General features: G+C 42.2%; 1 protein-coding gene across 12 annotated transcripts; it reads left to right on the top strand.

The window, feature by feature from the left end:
• The first annotated feature begins 34 nt into the window (after positions 1 to 34).
• LOC106567280 (forkhead box protein P1-B) lies at positions 35 to 24,696 on the top strand. 12 transcript variants are annotated; one of them, XM_045693166.2, is made up of 16 exons: positions 35 to 182; positions 16,753 to 16,913; positions 18,687 to 18,812; positions 19,033 to 19,122; positions 19,620 to 19,746; positions 19,914 to 20,055; positions 20,145 to 20,252; positions 20,506 to 20,593; positions 20,687 to 20,770; positions 20,936 to 21,140; positions 21,256 to 21,332; positions 21,475 to 21,576; positions 21,941 to 22,068; positions 22,276 to 22,333; positions 22,426 to 22,595; positions 22,692 to 24,696. In XM_045693166.2, the coding sequence occupies exons 2-16, from the start codon at positions 16,767 to 16,769 to the stop codon at positions 22,852 to 22,854; spliced, it is 1,815 nt and encodes a 604-aa protein (XP_045549122.1). In that variant the 5' UTR covers positions 35 to 182; positions 16,753 to 16,766; the 3' UTR covers positions 22,855 to 24,696. The 12 variants fall into 12 exon arrangements, with proteins under 12 accessions (XP_045549122.1, XP_013991877.2, XP_013991878.2 ...); XM_014136402.3 differs by having other exon boundaries at positions 22,513 to 22,595; XM_014136403.3 differs by having other exon boundaries at positions 22,516 to 22,595.
• The last annotated feature ends 44 nt before the right edge of the window (positions 24,697 to 24,740 follow it).

Below are 24,740 nucleotides of genomic sequence, written 5' to 3' on the forward strand. Positions count from 1 at the left end.
TCAGGGGACTGTGATGTCATCATGGTCTCGTCATAAACAAACTGCACTGTCCCCTGACAGTGTCCACTCCTGTTGATCAGAGTTGGCTAACGTTAGCTTGTTGCTGAGGGAGTGTCAATCGCTTCTTATCTTGTTCAACGAGTCGTGCCAAATAGTAGCACATGCTACAAATTGATGCCCTGGTAAGTTAAATGTATGCTTGCTACCCTAATTACATTTATTTGGTTTTGGATAGCTTATTACATTTGTTTATCTCGTTAGTTAACGTTAGCCTAGCTAGCCAACATTAGCGGTAAACAACAACAAACCCATTGTTGTTTAGGTACCTACTGTAACTAGCTGGCTAATGACTGTCTAGCTAAATAACAACGATGGGGTTTCTTTTATCAGCTAACTAACCACTATTTCTCAAGTGCAGTGCTCTTGAGTAGTTAACTAATTCCAATGTTGTTCGAGAATAGGCTGGACACATGACATTTTTAACAACGCTTTTTAAAAGCGAGTTCATTGCATCCGCCGTGAAGCCCAGTTTCTTAATATTACCACCTGTTCCAACTGCTTGCCGTAGTTTTGAAGTAATCGCGAAAAACAGGCCTTATTTTAGTTCTATTGAGCACGGTGGCACCAAATCGTCTTCCGAACGTTACATTCCCAGCCCATTCTTCTACGTCACAAGGCCTGCTTCTCTATTGTTAATTATGAGACATGCTCACGTTAAACTCTTAGGCATACCTCAAGTAATGTATTATTAACAAGGTTACGGCTACTTTGTGAGCAAACCCACTGTTCGCCTCGTCACACTTTGTTGTATGACCTACAGTGAGTGCTAAACGATGGCTGGCCCAGAGCCGTTAAACATTTTCTGGTCATGGTTAACCATATTTTCTTTCAGAAAAAGGTGTAAACCTAAACAAAACGCATGCCCCTGGCCTCTTTTTCAAGATGTAGCCGATTTAAACAGCCAGAAGACATTTTTAATTAAGAAATAATATATTTTTTGACGATTTGTTGTTTCTAAATGGCTGCTGGGTAATTTGTTATGCGTCGAAATCTGTTTGTTAATAGGCATCGAATGCTGCTCAGGTTCACGGAGTTGCAAACTAAATGGATAGGTATAGCTATTTGTTTTGTAGAGCTGATGCAGTTGCTACCTCAGATTGAGCCTAGCAAGTGTCACGAAGGAGTTATGTAGTACCACGGAAGGCCACAGGGAGGCGCAAGAGAGCTACAACCCCATACTGTTTTTTGCTTTAAAAACCCTAACCCTAGGTATAACCTATTTTAGCCCTAACAATAGGTTTAACCTATTTTGGCTTTAACCCTAATTCTTGGGTAGGGAAGCCTAGAACACTTTTAAAAACTATTTTTGTAATTATATTATGTTAGTAAATACCATTAAAGTTCTAAATATCATTTTGATTGTTATTTATTATTGCAAGGCAGAACACTTGATAAACAAGCCACATTTTATTTTTCAAATGTGGTTTGAACTGGATGTGACCTAGTAACCTATATGTGAAAGTCCAGCAATTGGCTGGGATAGGTGGGGCAGATTTGAGACTGATATTAGGAATGAATAAGAAAAATACACCTCATTTCTCAGCTGCTTCACCAATGTACTTTATGTGAATTAATACATTTTAATTGCAAAATTATTTCCAATAGATGGCAGCATAAGACCACAAAGCTTCAATTATAGGCTATAGCAGCAATATGATTGACATAAAATAGCATGCAACCAAAGACTATATGTCCCATGATTTTCTAAAATAGTCACTCATTACTTTACAGGTAGCTAATTATCTTGTATTAGGCCTGTGTTGCTTTTGGGAGAGCAAAACAATAGTGACTGTAGCAGGCATTGAACCCCAGCCGAATAATCATTACACAGGTGCGCTAACCTCAACCTTAGTAGACATACATTAACAGAGGTTTTTTTTATAATGTATCTTATTATGAGTAAACAGCCTCGGATAGAAAAGATGAGCGCTTCTTCCAGCCCGCCAATTAATTACATCATGCAACGCTCACAGTGAGCAAATTTACCTCAACATGCCCCTCGCTTGCGTGAGAAGACAGAGTGCTCGCTGCCACTGACAGCACAAGCTTTTGGCGGGGCTTGTTGAGTTTGCTACTTTTGCCAGAAGGCAGAGCGGGTCGATGCTGGTTGACGAATTTGACAATGAATGTACTAGGAAAATATGTTTTTGTCGACCAGAGGCGACTGAATTCATGTTCAGGCTTATTGATAATTGTTACAGTAATGAAGTATAATTTCATAACATGAGCATAAAAACACGTAATAATAAACATGAACCATCATATTACTTCACAGTAATCTGTTAAATGCCTTATCAGCCCTTCCTCTTGAGTTTGTAGTGGGGAAAGGGACGGATGGGTGACATTATCTGCGAAAGTAACACCCCCTTAACATATAAACACAGACACTGGACACAGACACTAAAAAGTAGCTTTTTTACATTAACATTTTAGTCATTTAGCAGACGCTCTTATCCAGAGCGACTTACAGTAGTGAATGCATACATTTCATACATTTTTTTTCTTCTCCTTACTGGTCCCCCGTGGGAATCGAACCCACAACCCTGGCGTTGCAACACCATGCTCTACCAACTGAGCCACATGGGACTATGAACCATAAACATAGTCCCGTTTAATTAATGAACATGCACCTGTGGAATGGTCATTAAGACACTAACAGCTTACAGACGGTAGGCAATTAAGGTCACAGTTATGAAAACTTAGGACACTAAAGAGGCCTTTCTACTGACTCTGAAAAACACCAAAAGAAAGATGCCCAGGGTCTCTGCTCATCTGCGTGAATGTGCCTTACACGGAACCCAAACCGGCTGCGCGCGTGCGCTATCATGCATCCATTTATTTTGTCCCCCTACACCAACGCGATCACGACACTCAGGTTAAAATATCAAAACAAACTCTGAACCAATGACATTAATTTGAGGACAGGTCGAAAAGCACTAAACGTGTATGGCAATTTAGCTAGTTAGCTTGCACTTGCTAGCTAATTTGTCCTATTTAGCTAGCTTGCTGTTGCTAGCTAATTTGTCCTGGGATAGAAACATTGAGTTGTTATTTTACCTGAAATGCACAAGGTCCTCTACTCCGACAATTAATCCACACATAAAACGGTCAACCGAATCGTTTCTAGTCATCTCTCCACCTTCCAGGCTTTTTCATCTTTGAACTTACAGTGGGGAGAACAAGTATTTGATACACTGACGATTTTGCAGGTTTTCCTACTTACAAAGCATGTAGAGGTCTGTAATTTTTATCATAGGTACACTTCAACTGTGAGAGACGGAATCTAAAACAAAAATCCAGAAAATCACATTGTATGATTTTTAAGTAAATAATTTGCATTTTATTGCATGACATAAGTATTTGATACATCAGATAAGCAGAACTTAATATTTGGTCCAGAGATCATACGTTTCCTGTAGTTCTTGACCAGGTTTGCACACACTGCAGCAGGGATTTTGGCCCACTCCTCCATACAGACCTTCTCCAAATCCTTCAGGTTTCGGGGCTGTCGCTGGGCAATACGGACTTTCAGCTCCCTCCAAAGATTTTCTATTGGGTTCAGGTCTGGAGACTGGCTAGGCCACTCCAGGACCTTGAGATGCTTCTTACAGAGCCACTCCTTAGTTGCCCTAGCTGTATGTTTTAGGTCGTTGTCATGCTGGAAGACCCAACCACGACCCATCTTCAATGCTCTTACTGAGGGAAGGAGGTTGTTGGCCAAGATCTCGCAATACATGGCCCCATCCATCCTCCCCTCAATATGGTGCAGTCGTCCTGTCCCCTTTGCAGAAAAGTATCCCCAAAGAATGATGTTTCCACCTCCATGCTTCACAGTTGGGATGGTGTTCTTGGGGTTGTACTCATCCTTCTTCCTCCAAACACAGCGAGTGGAGTTTAGACCAAAAAGCTCTATTTTTGTTTCATCAGACCACATGACCTTCTCCCATTCCTCCTCTGGATCATTCAGATGGTCATTGGCAAACTTCAGACAGGCCTGGACATGCACTGGCTTGAGCAGGGGGACCTTGTGTGCGCTGCAGGATTTTAATCCATGACCGCGTAGTGTGCTACTAATGGTTTTCTTTGAGACTGTGGTCCCAGCTCTCTTCAGGTCATTGACCAGGTCCTGCCGTGTAGTTCTGGGCTGATCCCTCACCTTCCTCATGATCATTGATGCCCCACGAGGTGAGATCTTGCATGGAGCCCCAGACCGAGGGTGATTGACCGTCATCTTGAACTTCTTCCATTTTCTAATAATTGCGCCAACAGTTGTTGCCTTCTCACCAAGCTGCTTGCCTATTGTCCTGTAGCCCATCCCAGCCTTGTGCAGGTCTACAATTTTATCCCTGATGTCCTTACGCAGCTCTCTGGTCTTGGCCATTGTGGAGAGGTTGGAGTCTGTTTGATTGAGTGTGTGGACAGGTGTCTTTTATACAGGTAACGAGTTCAAACAGGTGCAGTTAATACAGGTAATGAGTGGAGAACAGGAGGGCTTCTTAAAGAAAAACTAACAGGTCTGTGAGAGCCGGAATTCTTACTGGTTGGTAGGTGATCAAATACTTATGTCATGCAATAAAATGCAAATTAATTACTTAAAAATCATACAATGTGATTTTCGGGATTTTTGTTTTAGATTCCGTATCTCACAGTTGAAGTGTACCTATGATAAAAATTACAGACCTCTACATGCTTTGTAAGTAGGAAACACTGACGATTTTGCAGGTTATCAAATACTTGTTCTCCCCACTGTATATGGTGATTTGTATCTACACTTTCATAGTATTACCACGACAACCGGCAAAACAGTTAGTCTTTCAATCACCCACGTGGGTATAACCAATGAGGAGATGGCACGTGGGTACCTGCTTCTATAAACCAATGAGGAGATGGGAGAGGCAGGACTTGCAGCGCGTCTGCGTCAGAAATAGGAATGACTTCTATTTTAGCCCTTGGCAACACAGACGCTCGTTGGCGCGCGCAATAATTGAATAACATATATTCCTAAATTTTATTTTGCGACGCGAGCGTTGTGGTCAGCCAATTAGGCATGCTGCAAGGAGGCATGAGGACCGCAGATGTGGCCAGGGCAATAAATTGCAATGTCCGTACTGTGAGACGCCTAAGACAGCGCTACAGGGAGACAGGACGGACAACTGATCGTCTTCGCAGTGGCAGACCACGTGTAACAACACCTGCACAGGATCGGTACATCCGAACATCACACCTGCGGGACAGGTACAGGATGGCAACAACAACTGTCCGAGTTACACCAGGAACGCACAATCCCTCCATCAGTGCTCAGACTGTCCACAATAGGCTGAGAGAGGCTGGACTGAGGGCTTGTAGGCCTGTTGTAAGGCAGGTCCTCACCAGACATCACTGACAACAACGTAGCCTATGGGCACAAACCCACCGTCGCTGGACCAGACAGGACTGGCAAAAGTGCTCTTCACTGACGAGTCGCGGTTTTGTCTCACCAGGGGGGATGGTCAGATTCGCGTTTATCGTCAAATGAATGAGCGTTACACCGAGGCCTATACTCTGGAGCGGGATCGATTTGAAGGTGGAGGGTCCGTCTTGGTCTGGGGCGGTGTGTCACAGCATCATCGGACTGAGCTTGTTGTCATTGCAGGCAATCTCAACGCTGTGCGTTACAGAGAAGACATCCTCCTACCTCATGTGGTACCCTTCCTGCAGGCTCATCCTGACATGACCCTCCAGCATGACAATGCCACCAGCCATGCTGCTCATTCTGTGTGTAATTACCTGCAAGACAGGAATGTCAGTGTTCTGCCATGGCCAGCGAAGAGCCCGGATCTCAATCCCATTGAGCATGTCTGGGACCTGTTGTTCAGGGACACATTATTCAATTTCTGTTAGTCACGTCTGTGGAACTTGTTCAGTTTATGTCTCAGTTGTTGAATCTTGTTACGTTCATACAAATATTTACACATGTTAAGTTTGCTTAAAATAAACGCAGTTGACAGTGAGAGGACGTTTCTTTTTTTGCTGAGTTTAAGTTTGGAAGCTCTCAAAAGAGCCTTTGCTTTGCTGAGCAGTTTGTTTTCGTGAGTGTTCATGTAGCAGATGCTGAAAAACAGTACATCGACAGGTTTTTCACCTAGTCCGTTCGGGAATTCGAACGGTTACTGCCCAACGCTCTTAACCACTAGATTACAAACCACAAAATGTTAAACACAAAAAGGCAAATGGTAGTAGATAAACGGTAAACTGGTTAAATAAAAGACTGTTCTTAGAACTTTGACTGCCATTGTTTTGGGGAAGTAGGGGTATGTATGTCTATTTTGCCAAATATCTCTCAATGTGTATATTTTGTTTCTTTCAAGTAGGACACCATTTTATTCAGGATAATCTCTTCTTTCTAATTATGTAAGGCTGGGCAGTGTATCTCGTTGTCATCGATCGCTAGCCCCGAGATACTTTTTGCCCTTGGAACGCTGAGCTCCCCCTATTGTTTTCCTAAGGAGAGGCATGCCGGTATATTTCGCAATGTGTATATTTAGATATTTTCAAGTAGGACACCATTTTATTCAGGATAATCTCTTCTTTCTAATTATGTAAGGCTGGGCAGTGTATCTCATTGTCATCGATCGCTAGACCAAAAATAGTCCTTAGCTGCAATTTGTTTCCTACTTCCTCGTAATGCAGATATAGCGCAGTTGACACCATCGAGGTGCATATGTTTACTTTCTACAAGAGTTGTTTTGTTTTTTTTCAGTTTCGTCCTAATAACAAATTGTAGTGGTAATATGAGAAGGGATACATTTTTTTGTGCCATTTAGGAAAATTTTTATTCTAAGACTAATTCCAGTCAAAATAGGCCCTGCTAATGTTCGGTTAAATTCATTTGCTATGGGCTCGTGCTAGTGTTCCAGCTTAGCCAACATTCTATTGCCGTTTTTCAGCCTTGGGTGAGTTTTGACTCGTTCCATTGTCCCGCCTATCGATAACTTACCTAGCTACGACTGCAACTAGCCGTTCACTACATTAACGTTACTAGCTGGTTAACGTTAGCTTCAGCATTTGGAGTTAGAATAACTTTAATAACTAGTTAGCAAGGTAAATCACCATGGTCCATATGTTGTTGTAGATAGCTATCTAACTAACAAAGCAAAAAGCTACAACTATTTATTTATTGTTCTTTCGCTGTGAAAGGCCCCACTTCAACGACACTAAGAATATGTATGTAGCTTCTTTAGACCAATGGACTGTCCCTGTTCTGTTCCAATGTGTTCGGCAATCTGATTCATGGATATGTGGCCTCGTACAGTGGAATGATGTGGCTCCCACACATACAGTGGGGGAAAAAAGTATTTGATCCCCTGCTGATTTTGTACGTTTGCCCACTGATAAAGAAAGGCTCAGTCTATAATTTTAATGGTAGGTTTATTTGAACAGTGAGAGACAGAATAACAATAAAAATATCAAGAAAAACACGTCAACAATTTTATAAACTGATTTGCATTTTAATGAGGGAAATAAGTATTTGACTCCCTCTCAATCAGAAAGATTTCTGGCTCCCAGGTGTCTTTTATACAGGTAACGAGCTGAGATTAGGAGCACACTCTTAAAGGGTGTGCTCCTAACCGCAGCTTGTTACCTGTAAAAAAGACACCTGTCCACAGAAGCAATCAATCAATCAGATTCCAAACTCTCCACCATGGCCAAGACCAAAGAGCTCTCCAAGGATGTCAGGGACAAGATTGTAGACCTACACAAGGCTGGAATGGGCTACAAGACCATCGCCAAGCAGCTTGGTGAGAAGGTGACAACATTTGGTGTGATTATTCACAAATGGAAGAAACACAAAAGAACTGTCAATATCCCTCGGCCTGGGGCTCCATGGAAGGTCTCACCTCGTGGGGTTGCAATGATCATGAGAACGGTGAGGAATCAGCCCAGAACTACACGGGAGGATCTTGTCAATGATCTCAAGGCAGCTGGGACCATAGTCACCAAGAAAACAATTGTTAACACACTACGCCGTGAAGGACTGAAATCCTGCAGCGCCCGCAAGGTCCTGCAGCGCCCGCAAGATCCCCCTGCTCAAGAATACATATACATGCCCGTCTGAAGTTTGCCAGTGAACATCTGAATGACTCAGAGGACAACTGGTGAAAGTGTTGTGGTCAGATGAGACCAAAATGGAGCTCTTTGGCATCAACTCAACTCGCCCTGTTTGGAGGAGGAGGAATGCTGCCTATGACCCCCAAGAACACCATCTCCACCGTCAAACATGGAGGTGGAAACATTATGCTTTGGGGGTGTTTTTCTGCTAAGGGGACAGGACAACTTCACCGCATCATTTGACGGGGCCATGTACTGTCAAATCTTGGGTGAGAACCTCCTTCCCTCAGCCAGGGCATTGAAAATGGGTCGTGGATGGGTATTCCAGCATGACAATGACCCAAAACACACGGCCAAGGCAACAAAGGGGTGGCTCAAGAAGAAGCACATTAAGGTCCTGGAGTGGCCTAGCCAGTCTCCAGACCTTAATCCCATAGAAAATCTGTGGAGGGAGCTGAAGGCTCGAGTTGCCAAACGTCAGCCTCAAAACCTTAATGACTTGGAGAAGATCTGCAAAGAGGAGTGGGACAAAATCCCTCCTGAGATGTGTGCAAACCTGGCGGCCAACTACAAGAAACGTCTGACCTCTGTGATTGCCAACAAGGGTTTTGCCACCAAGTACTAAGTCATGTTTTGCAGAGGGGTCAAATACTTATTTCCCTCATTAAAATGCAAATCATTTTATAACATTTTTGACATGCGTTTTTCAAGATTTTTTGTTGTTGTTATTCTGTCTCTCACTGTTCAAATAAACCTACCATTAAAATTATAGACTGATCATTTCTTTGTCAGTGGGCAAATGTACAAAATCAGCAGGGGATCAAATACTTTTTTCCCCCCACTGTACTATGCCCATTGCTTTATATGCCACACCTTGAGTTCATTGCTAACTTCTGCACAGAGTTTCCAGTAGGGCAGGTGTATATCTGGCAGGTGTACACTCAGAAAAACATGAAAGGAATAGTTCACCCAAATTACACATAGGTTTTCTTACCCTGTAAGCAGTCTATGGACAAGGTATTACAGCAAGCCATGCTTTGGTTTAGTTTCCCTGGCACTGTTTCCAGGTACCAGGGAAAGGTTGGTTCACACACAGGTTGCTAACTATTTCTCACTCAACAGCCAATTTACAGCTATCAACGCGGTTTTAGGAAGATACACAGCACATCTATAGGGGGATCAGTATGGGAGAAAATGTATGAAATGTATGCATTCACTACTGTAAGTCGCTCTGGATAAGAGCATCTGCTAAATGACTAAAATGTAAAAATGTAAATGTTGTAGAGGACATAAAGTCTGCTTGTAACAGCCAGGAGGTCACAGCAGCACTCTTCATGGATCCGGAGAATGCTTTTGACACTGTTCACCACCACACACTCCTGAGGAAGCTTGAGAAACTAGGCTTTGACAGCATTGCAATCAAGTGGTTCACATCATACTTACAGGGGCGGAGTCAGTACACCAAACTGCAAAACATGCAGTCAGGCCAGGTACCTGTGGTGAATGGAGTACCACAAAAGAGTGTGCTTGTACCCTGCTGTTCTGTATTTATATAAATAACCTTCCATCAGTGCTGGTTAAATGGTGTATACATATACACTACTGGTCAAAGTTTTAGAACACCTACTCATTCAAGGGTTTTTATTTTATTTTTTACATTGTAGAATTATAGCGAAGACATCAAAACAATGAAATTTACATTTACATTTAAGTCATTTAGCAGACGCTCTTAACCAGAGCGACTTACAAATTGGTGCATTCACCTTATGATATCCAGTGGAACAACCACTTTACAATAGTGCATCTAAATCTTTTAAGGGGGGGGGGTTAGAAGGATTACTTTATCCTATCCTAGGTATTCCTTAAAGAGGTGGGGTTTCAGGTGTCTCCGGAAGGTGGTGATTGACTCCGCTGTCCTGGCGTCGTGAGGGAGCATGTTCCACCATTGGGGTGCCAGAGCAGCGAACAGTTTTGACTGGGCTGAGCGGGAACTGTGCTTCCTCAGAGGTAGGGGGGCCAGCAGGCCAGAGGTGGATGAACGCAGTGCCCTTGTTTGGGTGTAGGGCCTGATCAGAGCCTGAAGGTATGGAGGTGCCGTTCCCTTTACAGCTCCGTAGGCAATCACACATTTGGAATCATGTAGTAACCAAAAAAGTGTTAAACAAATCAAAATAGATTTTATATTTCAGGTTCTTCAAATAGACACCCTTTGCCTTGATGACAGCTTTGCACACTCTTGGAATTCTCTCAACCAGCTTCATGAGGTAGTCACCTGGAATGCATTTCAATTAACAGGTGTTCATTCTTAAAAGTACATTTGTGGAATTTCTTTCCTTCTTAATGTGTTTGAGCCAATCAGTTGTGTTGTGACAAGGTAGGGGTGTATACAGAAGTTAGCCCTATTTGGTAAAAGACCAAGTCCATATTATGGCAAGAACAGCTCAAATAAGCAAAAAGAAACGACAGTCCATCATTACTTTAAGTCAGGAAGGTCTGTCTATACAGAACATTTCAAGAACTTTGAAAGTTTCTTCCAAGTGCAGTCGCAAAAACCATCAAGTGCTATGATGAAACTGGCTCTCATGAGGACCGCCACAGAAAAGGAAGACCCAGAGTGACCTCTGCTGCAGAGGATAAGTTCATTAGAGTTACCAGCCTCAGAAATTGCAGCCCACATAAATGCCTCACAGAGTTCAAGTAACAGACACATCTCAACATCAACTATTCAGTGGAGACTGTGTGAATCAGGTCTTCATGGTCGAATTGCTGCAAAGAAACCACTACTAAAGGACACCAATAAGAAGACTTGCTTGGGCCAAGAAACACGAGTAATGGACATTAGACCGGTGGACCTGATTCCAACTGCAGTGTCTTTGTGAGACGCGGTGTGGGTGAACAGATCTCCGTATGTCTATTTCCCAACGTAAAGCATGGAGGAGGAGGTGTTATGGTGTGGGGTACATTTCTGGTGACACTGTCTGTGATTTATTTAGAATTCAAGGCACACTTAACTAGCATGGCTACCACAGCATTCTGCAGCAATATGCCATCCCATCTGGTTTGTGCTTAGTGGGACTATCATTTGTTTTTCAACAGGACAATGACACAACACACCTCGAGGCTGTGTAAGGGCTATTTTACCAAGCTGGAGAGTGATGGAGTGCTGCATCAGATGACCTGGCCTCCACAATCCCCCGACCTCAACCAAATTGAGATGGTTTGGGATAAGTCGGACGGCAGAGTGAAGGAAAAGCAGCCAACAAGTGCTCAGCACATGTGGGAACTCCTTCAAGACTGTTGGAAAAGCATTCCTCATTAAGCTGGTTGAGAGAGTACCAAGAATGTGCAAAGCTGTCATCAAGGCAAAGGGTGGCTATTTGAAGAATCTCAAATATAAAATATATTTTGATTTGTTTAACACTTTTGTTGGGTTACTACATGATTCCATATGTGTTATTTCATAGGTTTGATGTCTTCACTATTATTCTACAATGTAGAAAATTGTACAAACAAAGAAAAACCCTTGAATGAATAGGTGTTCTAAAACGTTTGACCAGTAGTGTATATGCAGATGACACAGTCCTGTATTACTCAGCTAATACCACCAGGGAGTGTGAGGAGTCAGTGCCAAATGACATCAAGAGGGCAGCAGCTTGGTTCGCTTACAACAAGCTCTACCTACACCCTCAGAAGATCAAGGCAATGCTGTTTGGCAACCCACAAAAGTTGAGATACACAGGCAAAAGTACCACAATAACAGATGGACAAAACATGTATGAACAAGTAAACACTATAAAGTACCTGGGGTTGAAATTGGATCCACAGCTACACTGGACTGAACATGTCATCCTGGTCACAGGGAAACTACTGTCTGGGCTTGGCGCTCTAAAAAGGGCAAGGGACTTCGTCTCCAAGGACATCATCCTGACATTTTACCACACCATGATAACAACTCACCTGGACTAATGTGCCACAGTATGTCTTCCCACCTTACATCAGGGCAATAAGACAGGTCTTAACCAGCTACAGCGTATCATCAATGTGACCGGACAGAGGGGACACATAAAGACAGAGTTTCTTCTGCAAAAAGCTGGAATCGAACCACTGACGGTCAGGATCCGTTACAATACCCTAGTGATAATTTTCAAGGCGACACAGTACAAACTGCCTGAATGCATGTCAGACCTATTCAGGTGGGAGTCTCCACCCATCCTCTGGAGCAGCAGTCAAAGCATATGACCAATGGGACCTGCACCTACTGGCACAACCATCAGTTTTAAAACATGGCCTTTCAAGGCAGTCTGCAGGTCTTTGCCCCATTGCTCAGGAACAAGCTGGATTTATCCACACGATAGCTAGCTTCCATGTCCGCCTTCAAAAGAGCAGTACATATAGCTGTAATTCAAGTGAGGTTTTGTATTCTGCTGCATATGATGTATGCTGGGATTTTATATGTATGCCAATGGGTATGCTGTATATGTTTTTATTGATTCTATGGAACCCAGGACTCCCTGGAAAATAGTGGCAATTGTTACTGAGTGGACTATCTTGGCTAAATAAATGCTGTCATACCTTGTCTATAGACTGCTTACAGGGTAAGGGAACCAATATGTGATTTGGGTGAACTATCCCTTTAACATATGTAATGTGCTGAAACTCACCCCAGGCTGTTTTGTATGTTTGTTTTTTGCATGGTTTCCGTAAGGGTGGCAATGTATTTTTTTAGGCTAGATGATGTAGGCCTACAGCATATTATGATAATTTAGGGACCAGTCAACCTGGCTGATAGAACCTATGCTTAATCTTACACTGCTGCTCAAGCTAATCTATAATAGAGTTTAGATGGAGTGTGTTGGCTTTGTGTCAATCATTTTTTAAGGGACCCCTCCTGGTAGAGAATCACTATCCTTGTCTCTTCCACGGAAACAAAGATGATATAGTCTAGCATCATCCACCAGCATGGTTTATGAAAATGGCAATTAACCAAAACTTACTGTGGGTCAGCTATGCAAATGTTAACTGAATACCATCTATTGAATTTCACATTTGCTTGTTTCTATTTGCATTATCCCGTAATTGTTCCCCAGAGTGGTAAACTTGGCATGCAAGTGGATGGTTAATACATTTCTCTTTGTAAAGATAGCCTAATGCAGGGATCATCAACCAGAAACATAATTACAAATAACTTGTAGACCGAAAATTGACCGCAAGATATGTTTGAGTAAAACATAATTTCAAAGCTTGCTTACATTTGTATTCGACCACGCGTCTGGGGAATACTTGGGAACGTGGGAATACTTGAACGGATTTGTTAAATGAATATCACTTGGAGCTGATTTCCTGGTGTTTTTACAGTATTTTTATGTCCAACAATGAAAATTCCACACAGAAAAATGTTATATAAATGTTTTATTGCAAAATAAAACCACCCGCGGGCCGCCAGTTTGGGAACAATGGCCAATGCCTTGGTGCAGTCACACAACGCCTTTTCTTTGTAACTCTGAATGATAGTTCTCATTAAAAAAGTTGACTCCCAAAGGAAATCCAGGGGGAAAATGTTGATCCCCAAAAAGTAAAAAAGAGCTTAACATTAGACAGTGCAATGTGCATTCAATAAAATTAACAGAATGTAGATATTCCTTGTGTTTATGGTTTGCCCTTGTTCTATTTGCCGAGTGTTTGTTTATGCAAACAGGCATGTTAAAACACAGCACCTGTTCATGTGTGCACAGTCCACACACACATTTTTCGCTACTGCCTTGAACTCATTGAACTCAGCTGAACACCTACAGCGCTGTGCCTTTTCTGCCAAGGTAAGGATAGTGTATTGTAAAGACGTGCAGATTAGTTGTATGGATATTTTGGCTAGAACCCATTCTCGTTTGTGATTGTTATAATTTGACATTTCTATAACTCGTGTTCTGTAATACAGATGAATGAGAGAAATAAAGAACTATGGTAGGCTGCATCTAGGAATCAGAGTTGAAATGCATCGTTTCATTGGTGTATCTAGGCCTGTGTTTTCTGTACTGAAAGTTGAAGTAGGTATTCAGAGGATTCACGTCTACCCTAAAAAACCTAGTTTGTGTTGCTGTCTGCTGTACTGGACCCGACAGATCGGGTATGCTGACGGACACAACAGGATGAAACACGTGCGCAAATACACCCATGGCTGCCGTAGCCTAAAATAATCAGAAATCAGCCTTGCTGTGGAATGAAAAGGCTAATAGGTACAGAAGTCCGACTTAATACACAATACAAGACGTAGGGATAGTCAATGAGGGGCTATCCGTTCCATGGAAAATAATGAACGACGTAGAAGGTGTGTTCCAATCCAGGCACAACGCGCTAGCGGAGTGGATCTGACCTTTCACGGAGTTGCATTATTTTTCAGAGAACGCATAGAGCCCAGTTGATTATCCATTTTATACCATGGCTATAATTTAACACATTTGTCAATAGAAATGTGTTCATTTGCCGGTAAAAATGTGTTCAACATCCACTGAAGTAGCTAGCAAGTTTACTAGATAGCTACAGTAGTTGCCGTGGTAACGAAACAGATTTGCTAGTTTAGCTAACCAAACCATACATCCTAGCTTGCTATTATGAACATCTAATTCAACGATACCAATACTGTTTTAAGTTCGACTTTTGCTTTCAATAGCAGCACAAATAAAACGTAAAAAATGAACTGTAGCCATTTGAATTCTACCATGCAATGGAGTATTAAACAATGCCATGGTGTAATTAAGCATGAAGGCAGGAGGGATGTGGTATATATGGCCTTATGCACGATGGACACAACCGTAGACTTGGGTATACGGTCTGATAGACCACGGCTGTCAGCCAATCAGCATTCAAGGCTCGAACCACCCAGTTTATAATGTATCTTACAGTTGGGTAGCCTATAGTACCCTATATATACAAACGTATGTGGACACCCCTTCAAATTAGTGGAATAGGCTATTTCAGTCACACCCATTGCTGACGGGTGTATAAAATCGAGCACACAGCAATGCAATCCCCATAGACAAACATTGGCAATAGAAGGGCCTTATGAAAAGCTCAGTAACTTTCAATGTGGCACCGTCATAGGATGCCACCCATCCAACAAGTCAGTTCGTCAAATTTCTGCCCTGCTAGAGCCACCCCGGTCAACTGTAAGTCCTGTCGTTGTGAAGTGGAAGTGGAAACCTCTAAGAGCAACAACGGCTCAGCCAACAAGTGGTAGGCCACACAAGCTCACAGAACGGAACCGCATAGAGTGTAAAAATAATCACGTCAAGCCACGTCAGCACAAGAACTGTTTGTTGGAAGCTTCATGAAATGGGTTTCCATGGCTGAGCAGCTGCACACAAACCTAAGATCACCATGCGCAATACCAAGCGTCGGCTGGAGTGGTGTAAAGCTCGCCACCATTGGACTCTGGAGCAGTGGAAACACATTCCCTGAAGTGATAAATTGCTCTTCACCATCTGGCAGTCCGCCAAACCCGATGAGTCCGGGTTTGGCGGATGCCAGGAGAACGCTACCTGCCCCAATGCATAGTGCCAACTGTAAAGTTTGATGGAGGAGGAATAATGAATGGTCTGAGGCTGTTTTTCATAGTTCGGGTATGGCCCCTTAGTTCCAGTGAAGGGAAATCCTAATGCTACAGCATACAGTGAAATTCTAGACAATTCCATGCTTCCAACTTTGTGGTAACAGTTTGGGGAAGGCCCTTTCCTGTTTCAGCATGACAATGCCCCCGTGCACACAGCGAGGTCCAAACAGAAATCGTTTGTTGAGATCGGTGTAGAAGAACTTAACCTCACTAATGCTCTTGTGGCTGAATGGAAGCAAGTCCCCGCAGTAATATTACAACATCTAGTGGAAAGCCTTCCCAGAAGAGTGGAGGCTGTCATAGCAGCAAAGGGGGGGAACCAACTCCAAATGAATGCCCAGGATTTTGGTATGAAATGTTCGACAAGCAGGTGTCCACATACTTTTGGTCATGTAGTGTATGTAGATGAGCCTAAATATATTCAGGAAATGTATTTCAGTTTTTAGCAGTTGTGGACATTTGAATCTTCCCAGTTCAAAGAGCTTGTTTGTCTTCAGATTGTCTGTTGGTGTTCACTGTGTTGCTTTTGAGTCGAACGCTCCCCCAGCTGTATACACATGGCCCTCCCTTTAATGCAGTATTGTACTACCTGCCAGATCTGTTTATCGCACCTCCTGGTTAATGTTAAATTGCTCCAGAAGGACAACGTGTTTGCTCATAAACACCAACCCATGGCCCCTTTATTTACTGTAGCCATGGTAGCAATCAGCTACTTAACAAATATCTCCTACTCCTTCTGGCAGGGTAGATGGTTTATCTTGGCAAGAGGGAAACTGTTGTCTTGTAACCTTGTCTCTCTCTGCTCACCTGCAACCTTAGTGAATGTTAGTTGGATAAGATCAGTAAGAAATTGTACCGTGTGCATATGGAATTGTTCAAAATAAATGTAGCATAAAATCAGTGTTGTGGAGAGACATTGTGAATTTGCATGAAGTAGCCCGTTTTTCATCCTATATCCGGCTTCTGATTTTAGAGCTCTGTTGTTCTTGTTCTTTTCTCAGGTCAGTGAGTCCAGATGCATGAGTCTGGGTCAGAGCAGACAACCTGCACCAGTCCAGCCAATCAGACAGAGAATGGGGACAGTGCTGAAAGGGACGATTGGCTGAGCACTCATACTCCAACTCCAGAGGGTTCCGGGGCTGACAGCCAGCAGCAAAACCAGGTTACCAAACTTATTTTATAAGGTGTGGCACATGCTTACTTTCCACGACTAAAGGATGTGTGTTCTCAAATTAGCACATTTAGCATATTTCTTTGTTTGTATGGTGGGTAGGCTAGCTAAACTGAGTTCTGAGCCAACGGCAGTGCAGATAGACTGCAGAGGCACTTTGTGATTGGTGAAGGAGGAAGGATCTCTGTTATTGGCTAGTTTTGTTTATGCACACAAGCACTCTGTCAGATTGCCAGACAGCCTAACGTTGTGCACGGCTTGCTTCTCTCTGTCTCTTTCCATCCTGCGTCTCTCTGATTGCAAAAGACAACCACTGTAAATGGAGTTGATCAGGTTTGTCAGCTTGATTGTCATTTCAGCAACTAGCCTATTTCTACATTTAGATAGATAATACTTGTTTCTTTGTTTACTGGTAGGTACATTGGTTGAATTTGCTTGATGGAAATGGCTATGTTAAAATGCAACACTCTTTGTCACTTATATATATGTTGCTAACTAAGGACCTAGCTAGTAATTGTGACTGTGTTAGTCAGAATGATTGTGCATGTGTTACTACTCAGTGACCTAACATATTTATAATGTAATTGTGCCATATAATCCGAGGTTATTTGCTTAAATCATATGAACATTTCCTTGGCTCTTTATTGCCTCTTTCAAGCATTTTCCCTACTCTGGTGTTGTAGTTTATATTCCATTTGTGCATTGGTGGTTGGGGTTTGGGTGTGTTGTCTGTTGCCTTTGGTTACTTACGGTTTGTTACATCTCAGCTCAGAGAAAGATTAAGTATAAGGGTCTGTTATATGAAAAGTATGATCATATTTTCCGGGTTTCAGAAAGGCATGTATCTTGTGTTTGGCAACAGTAGTCTTAGAACACAGACCTCAATATGAAGACTAGCCCAGTGTTTATACTGTCCTTCATGGGTATGTGGGTTTCTGTCCTCGACAATAACAATAACAAAAGATGTTTGTCATCGACAATAACAAAAGATGTTTGTCATCGACAATAACAAAAGATGTTTGGACTTGTCTGCCCTGCCGTCATGGAAACAAGGGTTAGGCTAGGCGCAGGGTTTTGTTTTGTTGATGGTGTGCATACAAACGAAGATGGCCCATTCCCATGCCATATATACAGCGACTAACTGGCACTATCTGGCTCTCTAAAGGTTTTTTTCTGTAATGCAGATGTTTAAGTTCAAGTCCAGCTGATGCAATTAGTTTACCTTCTGCTTTCAGTCATGTAAAGCCATAGGTCTAATATATAGTATAGATCTATAAGGACCTTAGTGAACACTGAGCACCTGTGCCAGAGCACGTTTAGTCAGTGTGGGAAAGGGCGTTCTCCACTGTAATCCATCCACTGTTATTGTTAGTCTAGAGCCTCTGTGACATCCTCCAGCCGTTTGTTTACTGGATCCCAAACAGAGCCAGTCTTAGTGGGAACTGTTTGTTTGTGGTTCAGACCTTAATTAAAATGCAATGCAGAGTTCTGTTTTTGCAGAACTTGCCCTGCATCCCTGGCTTTGTATTCATTATTTATATATCGATTCAGCTTTAATTATTCTGTTTATGTTTACTGTAAACATCCCCAGAGCTGTGAGTGTAAGGCGGAGAGGGAGTGGTAATTGCTGGATGCCTAGCGGAGGCTGTTTCTATATTTTTTTGGTCTTCCAAAAACACTTTTTAATGGTGTTGTTGGCATTGTTTTTCTGTTATTTTCAGGCTAGACTAGGTCTAATCTGTGCTCAACTTGTGTTGTTGGCAGGTTCCAGTCTCAGTGTCTATGATGACACCTCCGGTGGAGACTCTTCAGCAGACACTGCAGCAGGTCCTCAATCCACAGCAAATCCAGGCCCTGCTCCAGCAGCAGAAAGCACTCATGTTACACCAGGTAATCACATCATTCTCACCACACTGTCTCAATCTACATTTATATGCTTTAGTGTGTAATTCTTTAATTGTAATATTATCAGCAGCACTTTTAAGTTTGTTTCTCTGTATTGTTACTTATTTATTTTTTTCCCATGAGGATCTTAGTAAGATACTGATGGCATGAAAGTGAGAGCTGCATTTCCTCATGACCTTCCATTAACTCAACATTTCTTCTACAGCAACACATACAGGATCTCTGCAAGAAACAGCAGGACCAGTTCAACGCCCAGCTCCTACAGCAGAAGCATGCTGAGAAGTCAGAGCAAGAGGTAGGCTGGCCTACATATCTTTTGTCAAATGTCTGTATTTTGCCTTCAACCAAATGTTCCAAAGCACTATATCAAATCCATGTATTATTATTATTATTATAGTATATTATTTGGGGCTGGGAATGGCCAGGGACCTCATGATATGATATTATCACGATACTTGGGTGCCGATACGATATGTATTGCAAATCAATACTGTGATTTGCGATTTAATATGGTGATTAAATTACCATTCCAGGGTCCAAACATATTGCTCACCATGTTTGTGCTGCAGAGGGGGAAGAGAGAGACGTGATAACTAGTGTTGATCAGTCATGTAAATAAAAGGGCTGAAAACAAATTGGCTCCCTATTAAAAAGATGGAAAAATACTGTAGTTTTGATGCAGGTACGGCCAACTAGCGCAAAATAATATTGCGATATTGTCAACGATACAACATATCGTCAAATTATATCTGGATACGTAACTGTATCGATCCCCCCCCTCCCTTATCACAGCAGCTAACAGCTCAGCACATGGTCATCCAGCAGCAGTTCTTGCAAGTCCAACAGCAGCACCTCCTCAGCCTCCAGAGACAGGGTCTCCTGTCTGTCCTGCCCTCCATGAGCCCCTCTACAGCTCAGGGTAAGTGTCTACCACCAAGCCCCAACTTTTTAATCTATTCTTAGCTTGTTGTTGTTCTCCTCCACCATGGCTGCTTGCAGCTATACTTGTTGTTGTTGTTGGGCTAACATATTTAATTTATTCTGCTGAATGAATTAATATGATATGTACTTGTGTATTTCTCCGAGGTTTAGTGAAAGGGTGTGAGTATAGTACTAGCCTGCCCTCTGGTGGTGAGTATCCAGCCACTTTTCAGAAGAACCTGCTCCACAGCCAGCAGTCCACCACGAATGGGAATCATAAATCACAGCCCCTAAAGAAGAAAGACGGGTGATTAGCCATTCTAGAACAGTGTTTATTCATTATCATCTGACCAACCTCTTCCTGAAGGCTAACATTGAAGATGTGTCTCTCTGCAGTGGTCCTGTGGATGATCACACACAAAACACTCACCCTCTCTATGGACACGGCATGTGCAAATGGTCTGGCTGTGAGGCTGTCTTTGGAGACTTTCAGGCTTTTCTCGAGTGAGTTTCTCCTCATCTATTAATTTTCTCAGAGAGACCAATGAAAGTCTGTCTCTTAATGTAATAACAACACTGCGTTGTAGTGGTTTTGATCTAAGGCAGCTTTCCGCACCTTTTTTGATTCAGAGGGGTTGGGTTAAATGTGGAAGACACATTTCAGTTGAATGTATTCTGTTGTACAACTGACTAGGTATCCCCCTTTCCCTTTCTGAATGTTATCTTGACTTATCATGGGAATGTGTTTTTCTCCCAGACATCTGAACAGTGAACATACACTGGATGACAAGAGTACAGCACAGTGTCGAGTGCAGATGCAGGTTGTTCAGCAGCTAGAGCTGCAGGTACAGTTGACGTTTGCTTAAATAAAGCTATTCATTATACAGGATCGCCTTTACATTACATCTTTGTTTTTTTTTATCTTCTCCTCAATGCAGTTGAAAAAAGACAGAGAACGTCTGCAAGCCATGATGTCTCACCTCAAATCCTCTGAGCAAATGTCAAAACCAGCAACACCAACGGTAAGTCTGTGGAGTATTAGTGGCCATGTATTTAATTCAAATCAGGTTACCAACAGTCAGACAAGTATTAGCCACAATGGTAGAACAATCACTTTCAATTTTGCATTCCCTACAGCTGTGTTCTCTGTACTGAGTTTAAATTAATCATTACTTTTGATTTTTCAGGTGGATCTTATGCCCAACGTTGCCTTCTCCCAGGTGACATTTCCCAAGGTGCTTCCTCCCATGAGCTTGTCTCAAAGTGCCACTGCTCCTTCCACACCCCTGACACCTCCCCCGACCTCCTCTATCATCACTCCCAACACCCTGCCTACTGTGAGCCCTGGGAGGAGACGGTACTCAGACAAGTTCAGCAAGAACATGAATCAAGGTGAGTTAGCAGTGGGATGCTGAATCTAATGAGGGTGGTGGGCTACTGTTATATCTATTTGTTTGGCTTTAAGCATTGATTTTATTCAAATACGTTTTCTAATTCCTTTTAACAGATATTGTTCAGAATAAAGAGTTCTACGTCAGTACGGAAGTTAGACCTCCATTTACATATGCAGCCCTAATAAGACAGGTAAGGAATACATGAATTTTATTTCACCCTGGTTTACCCTCTGACTAAATGTTAGCTATACCAGTTGTTTTGTTCCTCAAATACCGTAAGTAGTGATGTTTATCATTTGCTAATTGTATTTCTTTGTGTTTGCATTATTCAGGCAGTATTTGAATCACCCTATAAGCAGCTGACACTAAATGAAATCTACAATTGGTTCACACAAACGTTTGCATATTTCAGACGCAATGCAGCAACATGGAAGGTATTTGGCTATGCCAATTTATGGGGTTATTTACATGTGTATGAATATCCTTGTGCTATGTTTAGTTGCTATGCCATCAATGGAGGCTGCTGAAGGGAGGACGACTCATAAGAATGGCTGGAATGGAGTCAATGAAATGGTATCAAACGCATCAAAGATGTGGTTTCCATGTGGTTGATACCACTCCATTGACTCCATGACAGCCATTATTATGAGCTGTCCTCCCCTCAGCTGTATGCCATATTCATGAGTCTTTAGAAATGTTCAATGGTATTAGAACAACTCTTATGGAAGAATGTTCTTGTCCTTACCTTGAAGCTGTGTGTGGTGTTAATACTGTATGTTCTTCTTCGTGACTCTGCAGAACGCAGTGAGACACAACCTCAGCCTCCACAAGTGTTTTGTGCGAGTGGAGAATGTAAAAGGAGCTGTGTGGACAGTTGATGAGATGGAGTTCCAGAGGAGAAGGCCCCAGAAGCCTGCTGGTGAAGGGTACATTTAACATGCTCGGTCTCTTCAGTATAGCTCCCTGTATGTCTCTGTTTCTTAACATGTTAAACCTGCATTCCTGTTGGTGCTATACTTGTAGAAACCATGTAATTAATATAACAATGTCTTGTGAGGATATTATGTTTTTCCTCTATTTCCCAGTCAGTGTTTTTGTTAAATTAAATAAAGTGTGTTTATGTGTAACTGCAGATCATTCAGAAGAGAGAACACTGGCCATGGTCACAGCTCAGCTTCCCTTACTCCTAAGGTAAGTACACGCATTACTCTTCAGATTACTTTGAGTGCTAAACCTTTTATTTTTGTCATTATGCTATAAACCTATGGCGTGTGTCTTTTCAGGCTGAATGGCTAGATAGTAGTATACCTCCATTCAACCCAGCTTCCATAGGCGCTCCCTCTCTGAGCTCTCTGCCCTATATGTTCCAGCAGGAGGAGATGAATGCAACTCTCTGGTATGGGAATGGGTCCTACAGTGACAGCAGTGAAGAGCAGTACCCTATGCACCCCCTGTAAGTGTTTCATCACCATTTAAAAACTAGATCTGGTTCTCAGTTTCACAAGTCACCATAAGTGTCTTTTTTCCTCATCATGACTTTTCTTCTCAGCGTAAAAGAAGAGCTAATGGACGAGGAGGCATATGAGAATGTGCCCCATGACTGTTCTGAGACTGAGAGCTCTGATGAACACAGCTCAGATGTGGACCAAGACGAAGATGGCGGTAGCCCAGAAAGACCCAACCTGCAGCTGGCTCATGTGCCTTCGCAATGAAAGAGAGAATGCATTCCAAAATGTCAATCTTCACTGCACTCCCACATTGGAAAACTATGAAATATACCAAATGACTTGGTAGAACTATTTCATATCAAGTGACTATTTATTGAGGATATTTTATGCTCTGTTGTACTGACATTGTTTGTACTGGGTATTATCCACCCAAGCTCACACTGAAGACAACAGAACCTATTATTGTAACACCGCTTGTCCTCAAATAATGTATTCGTATTGGCTTATTGTGAGGCAGTACAACCAATGATGAAGCCCAATGGGGAGCTGGTTCAGTGATGCAGAATTATGTTCTTTCTTCAATGTCTTTTGTTTCACTCTTTCATGAATGTGTATATTTAATAACCAGAGCATTGGCAATATTTATGGACAGCACTTCATGAAGATGAATGTTTGTTTTCTCCCACAAACGCGTTTATTTTTTACCTATGTGAGTACCAGACAACCACCAGATAGTAATCCTCTGTTCCGTTTGTGACATGACATCATTGATAATTGGTTACTTTTACACTGCCAAAAATATGATTTACACTACTGTTCAAAAGTTTTGGGTCACTTAGAAATGTCCTTGTTTTTGAAAGAAAATAAGAAAAATTGTCCATTTGAAATAACATCAAATTGATCAGAAATACAGTGTAGACCTTGTTAATGTTGTAAATGACTGTTGGGCTGGCAACGGCAGATTTTTTATGGAATATCTACATGGGTGTACAGAGGCCCATTTATCAGCAACCATCACTCCTGTGTTCCAATGGCACGTTGTGTTAGCTAATCCAAGTTTTTCATTTCAAGGCTAATTGATCACTAGAAAACCCTTTTGCAATTATGTTAGCACAGCTGAAAACTTTTAGACTAGTTGAGTATCTGGAGCATCAGCATTTGTGTGTTCGATTACAGGCCCAAAATGGCTAGAAACAAAGAACTTTCTTCTGAAACTCGTCAGTCTATTCTTGTTCTGAGAAATGAAGGCTAGTCCATGCGAGAAATTGCCAAGAAACTGAAGATCTTGTACAACGCTGTGTACTACTCCCTTCACAGAACAGTGCAAACTGGCTCTATCCAGAATAGAAAGAGGAGTGGGAGTCCCCAGTGCACAACTGAGCAAGAGGACAAGTACATTAGAGTCTAGTTTGAGAAACATACGCCTCACAAGTCCTCAACTGGCAGCTTCATTAAATAGTACCGGCAAAACACCAGTCTCAACGTCAACAGTGAAGTGGCGACACCGGGATGTTGGCCTTCTAGGCAGAGTTGCAAAGAAAAAGCCATACCGCAGACTGGCCAATAAAAAGGAAAGCATCCCGGAGTCGCCTCTTCACTGTTGACGTTGAGACTGGTGTTTTGCGGGTACTATTTAATGAAGCTGCCAGTTGAGGACTTGTGAGGCGTCTGTTTCTCAAACTAGACACTAATGTACTTGTCCTCTTGAGAAATGATAAACTTGAATTAGTTAACACAACGTGCCATTGGAACACAGGAGTGATGGTTGCTGATAATGGGCATCTGTACGCCTATGTAGATATTCCATTACAAATCAGCCATTTCTAGCTATAATAGTCATTTACAACATTGACAATGTCTACACTGTATTTATGATCAATTTGATGTTATTTTAATAGACAAAAACAAGGACATTTCTAAGTGGCCCCAAACTTTTAAACGGTAGTGTATGTATAACCTCTGTTGGGATATAATTATTTGTGTAGCCTACTAATCTTGTTTTTTCCCCACTGGCCCAAACATTGCTTTTTGGTCTTATTTACCATTGTATTGTACATTGCCAGATTTGTGCACTAAAAGCTGTCTGCAATAAATGCTGTATATAAAGTGTGTGTGGTGAATATACAGTTTGTAGTTTTCACCATCGTGTT

This window comes from Salmo salar, chromosome 13, assembly GCF_965601325.2.
Source record: "Salmo salar chromosome 13, fSalSal1, whole genome shotgun sequence".
Classification (NCBI taxonomy): domain Eukaryota; kingdom Metazoa; phylum Chordata; class Actinopteri; order Salmoniformes; family Salmonidae; genus Salmo; species Salmo salar.

What these genes read in the sequence shown, in the direction of transcription:
- LOC106567280 (XM_045693166.2), top strand. Translation starts at nt 16,767, where the DNA reads ATGCATGAGTCTGGGTCAGAGCAGACAACCTGCACCAGTCCAGCCAAT. An exon ending in TTCAGCAGCTAGAGCTGCAG is followed by an intron (nt 20,594 to 20,686) that starts GTACAGTTGACG and finishes TCCTCAATGCAG; the next exon opens with TTGAAAAAAGACAGAGAACG. An exon ending in CAGAAGCCTGCTGGTGAAGG is followed by an intron (nt 22,069 to 22,275) that starts GTACATTTAACA and finishes GTGTAACTGCAG; the next exon opens with ATCATTCAGAAGAGAGAACA.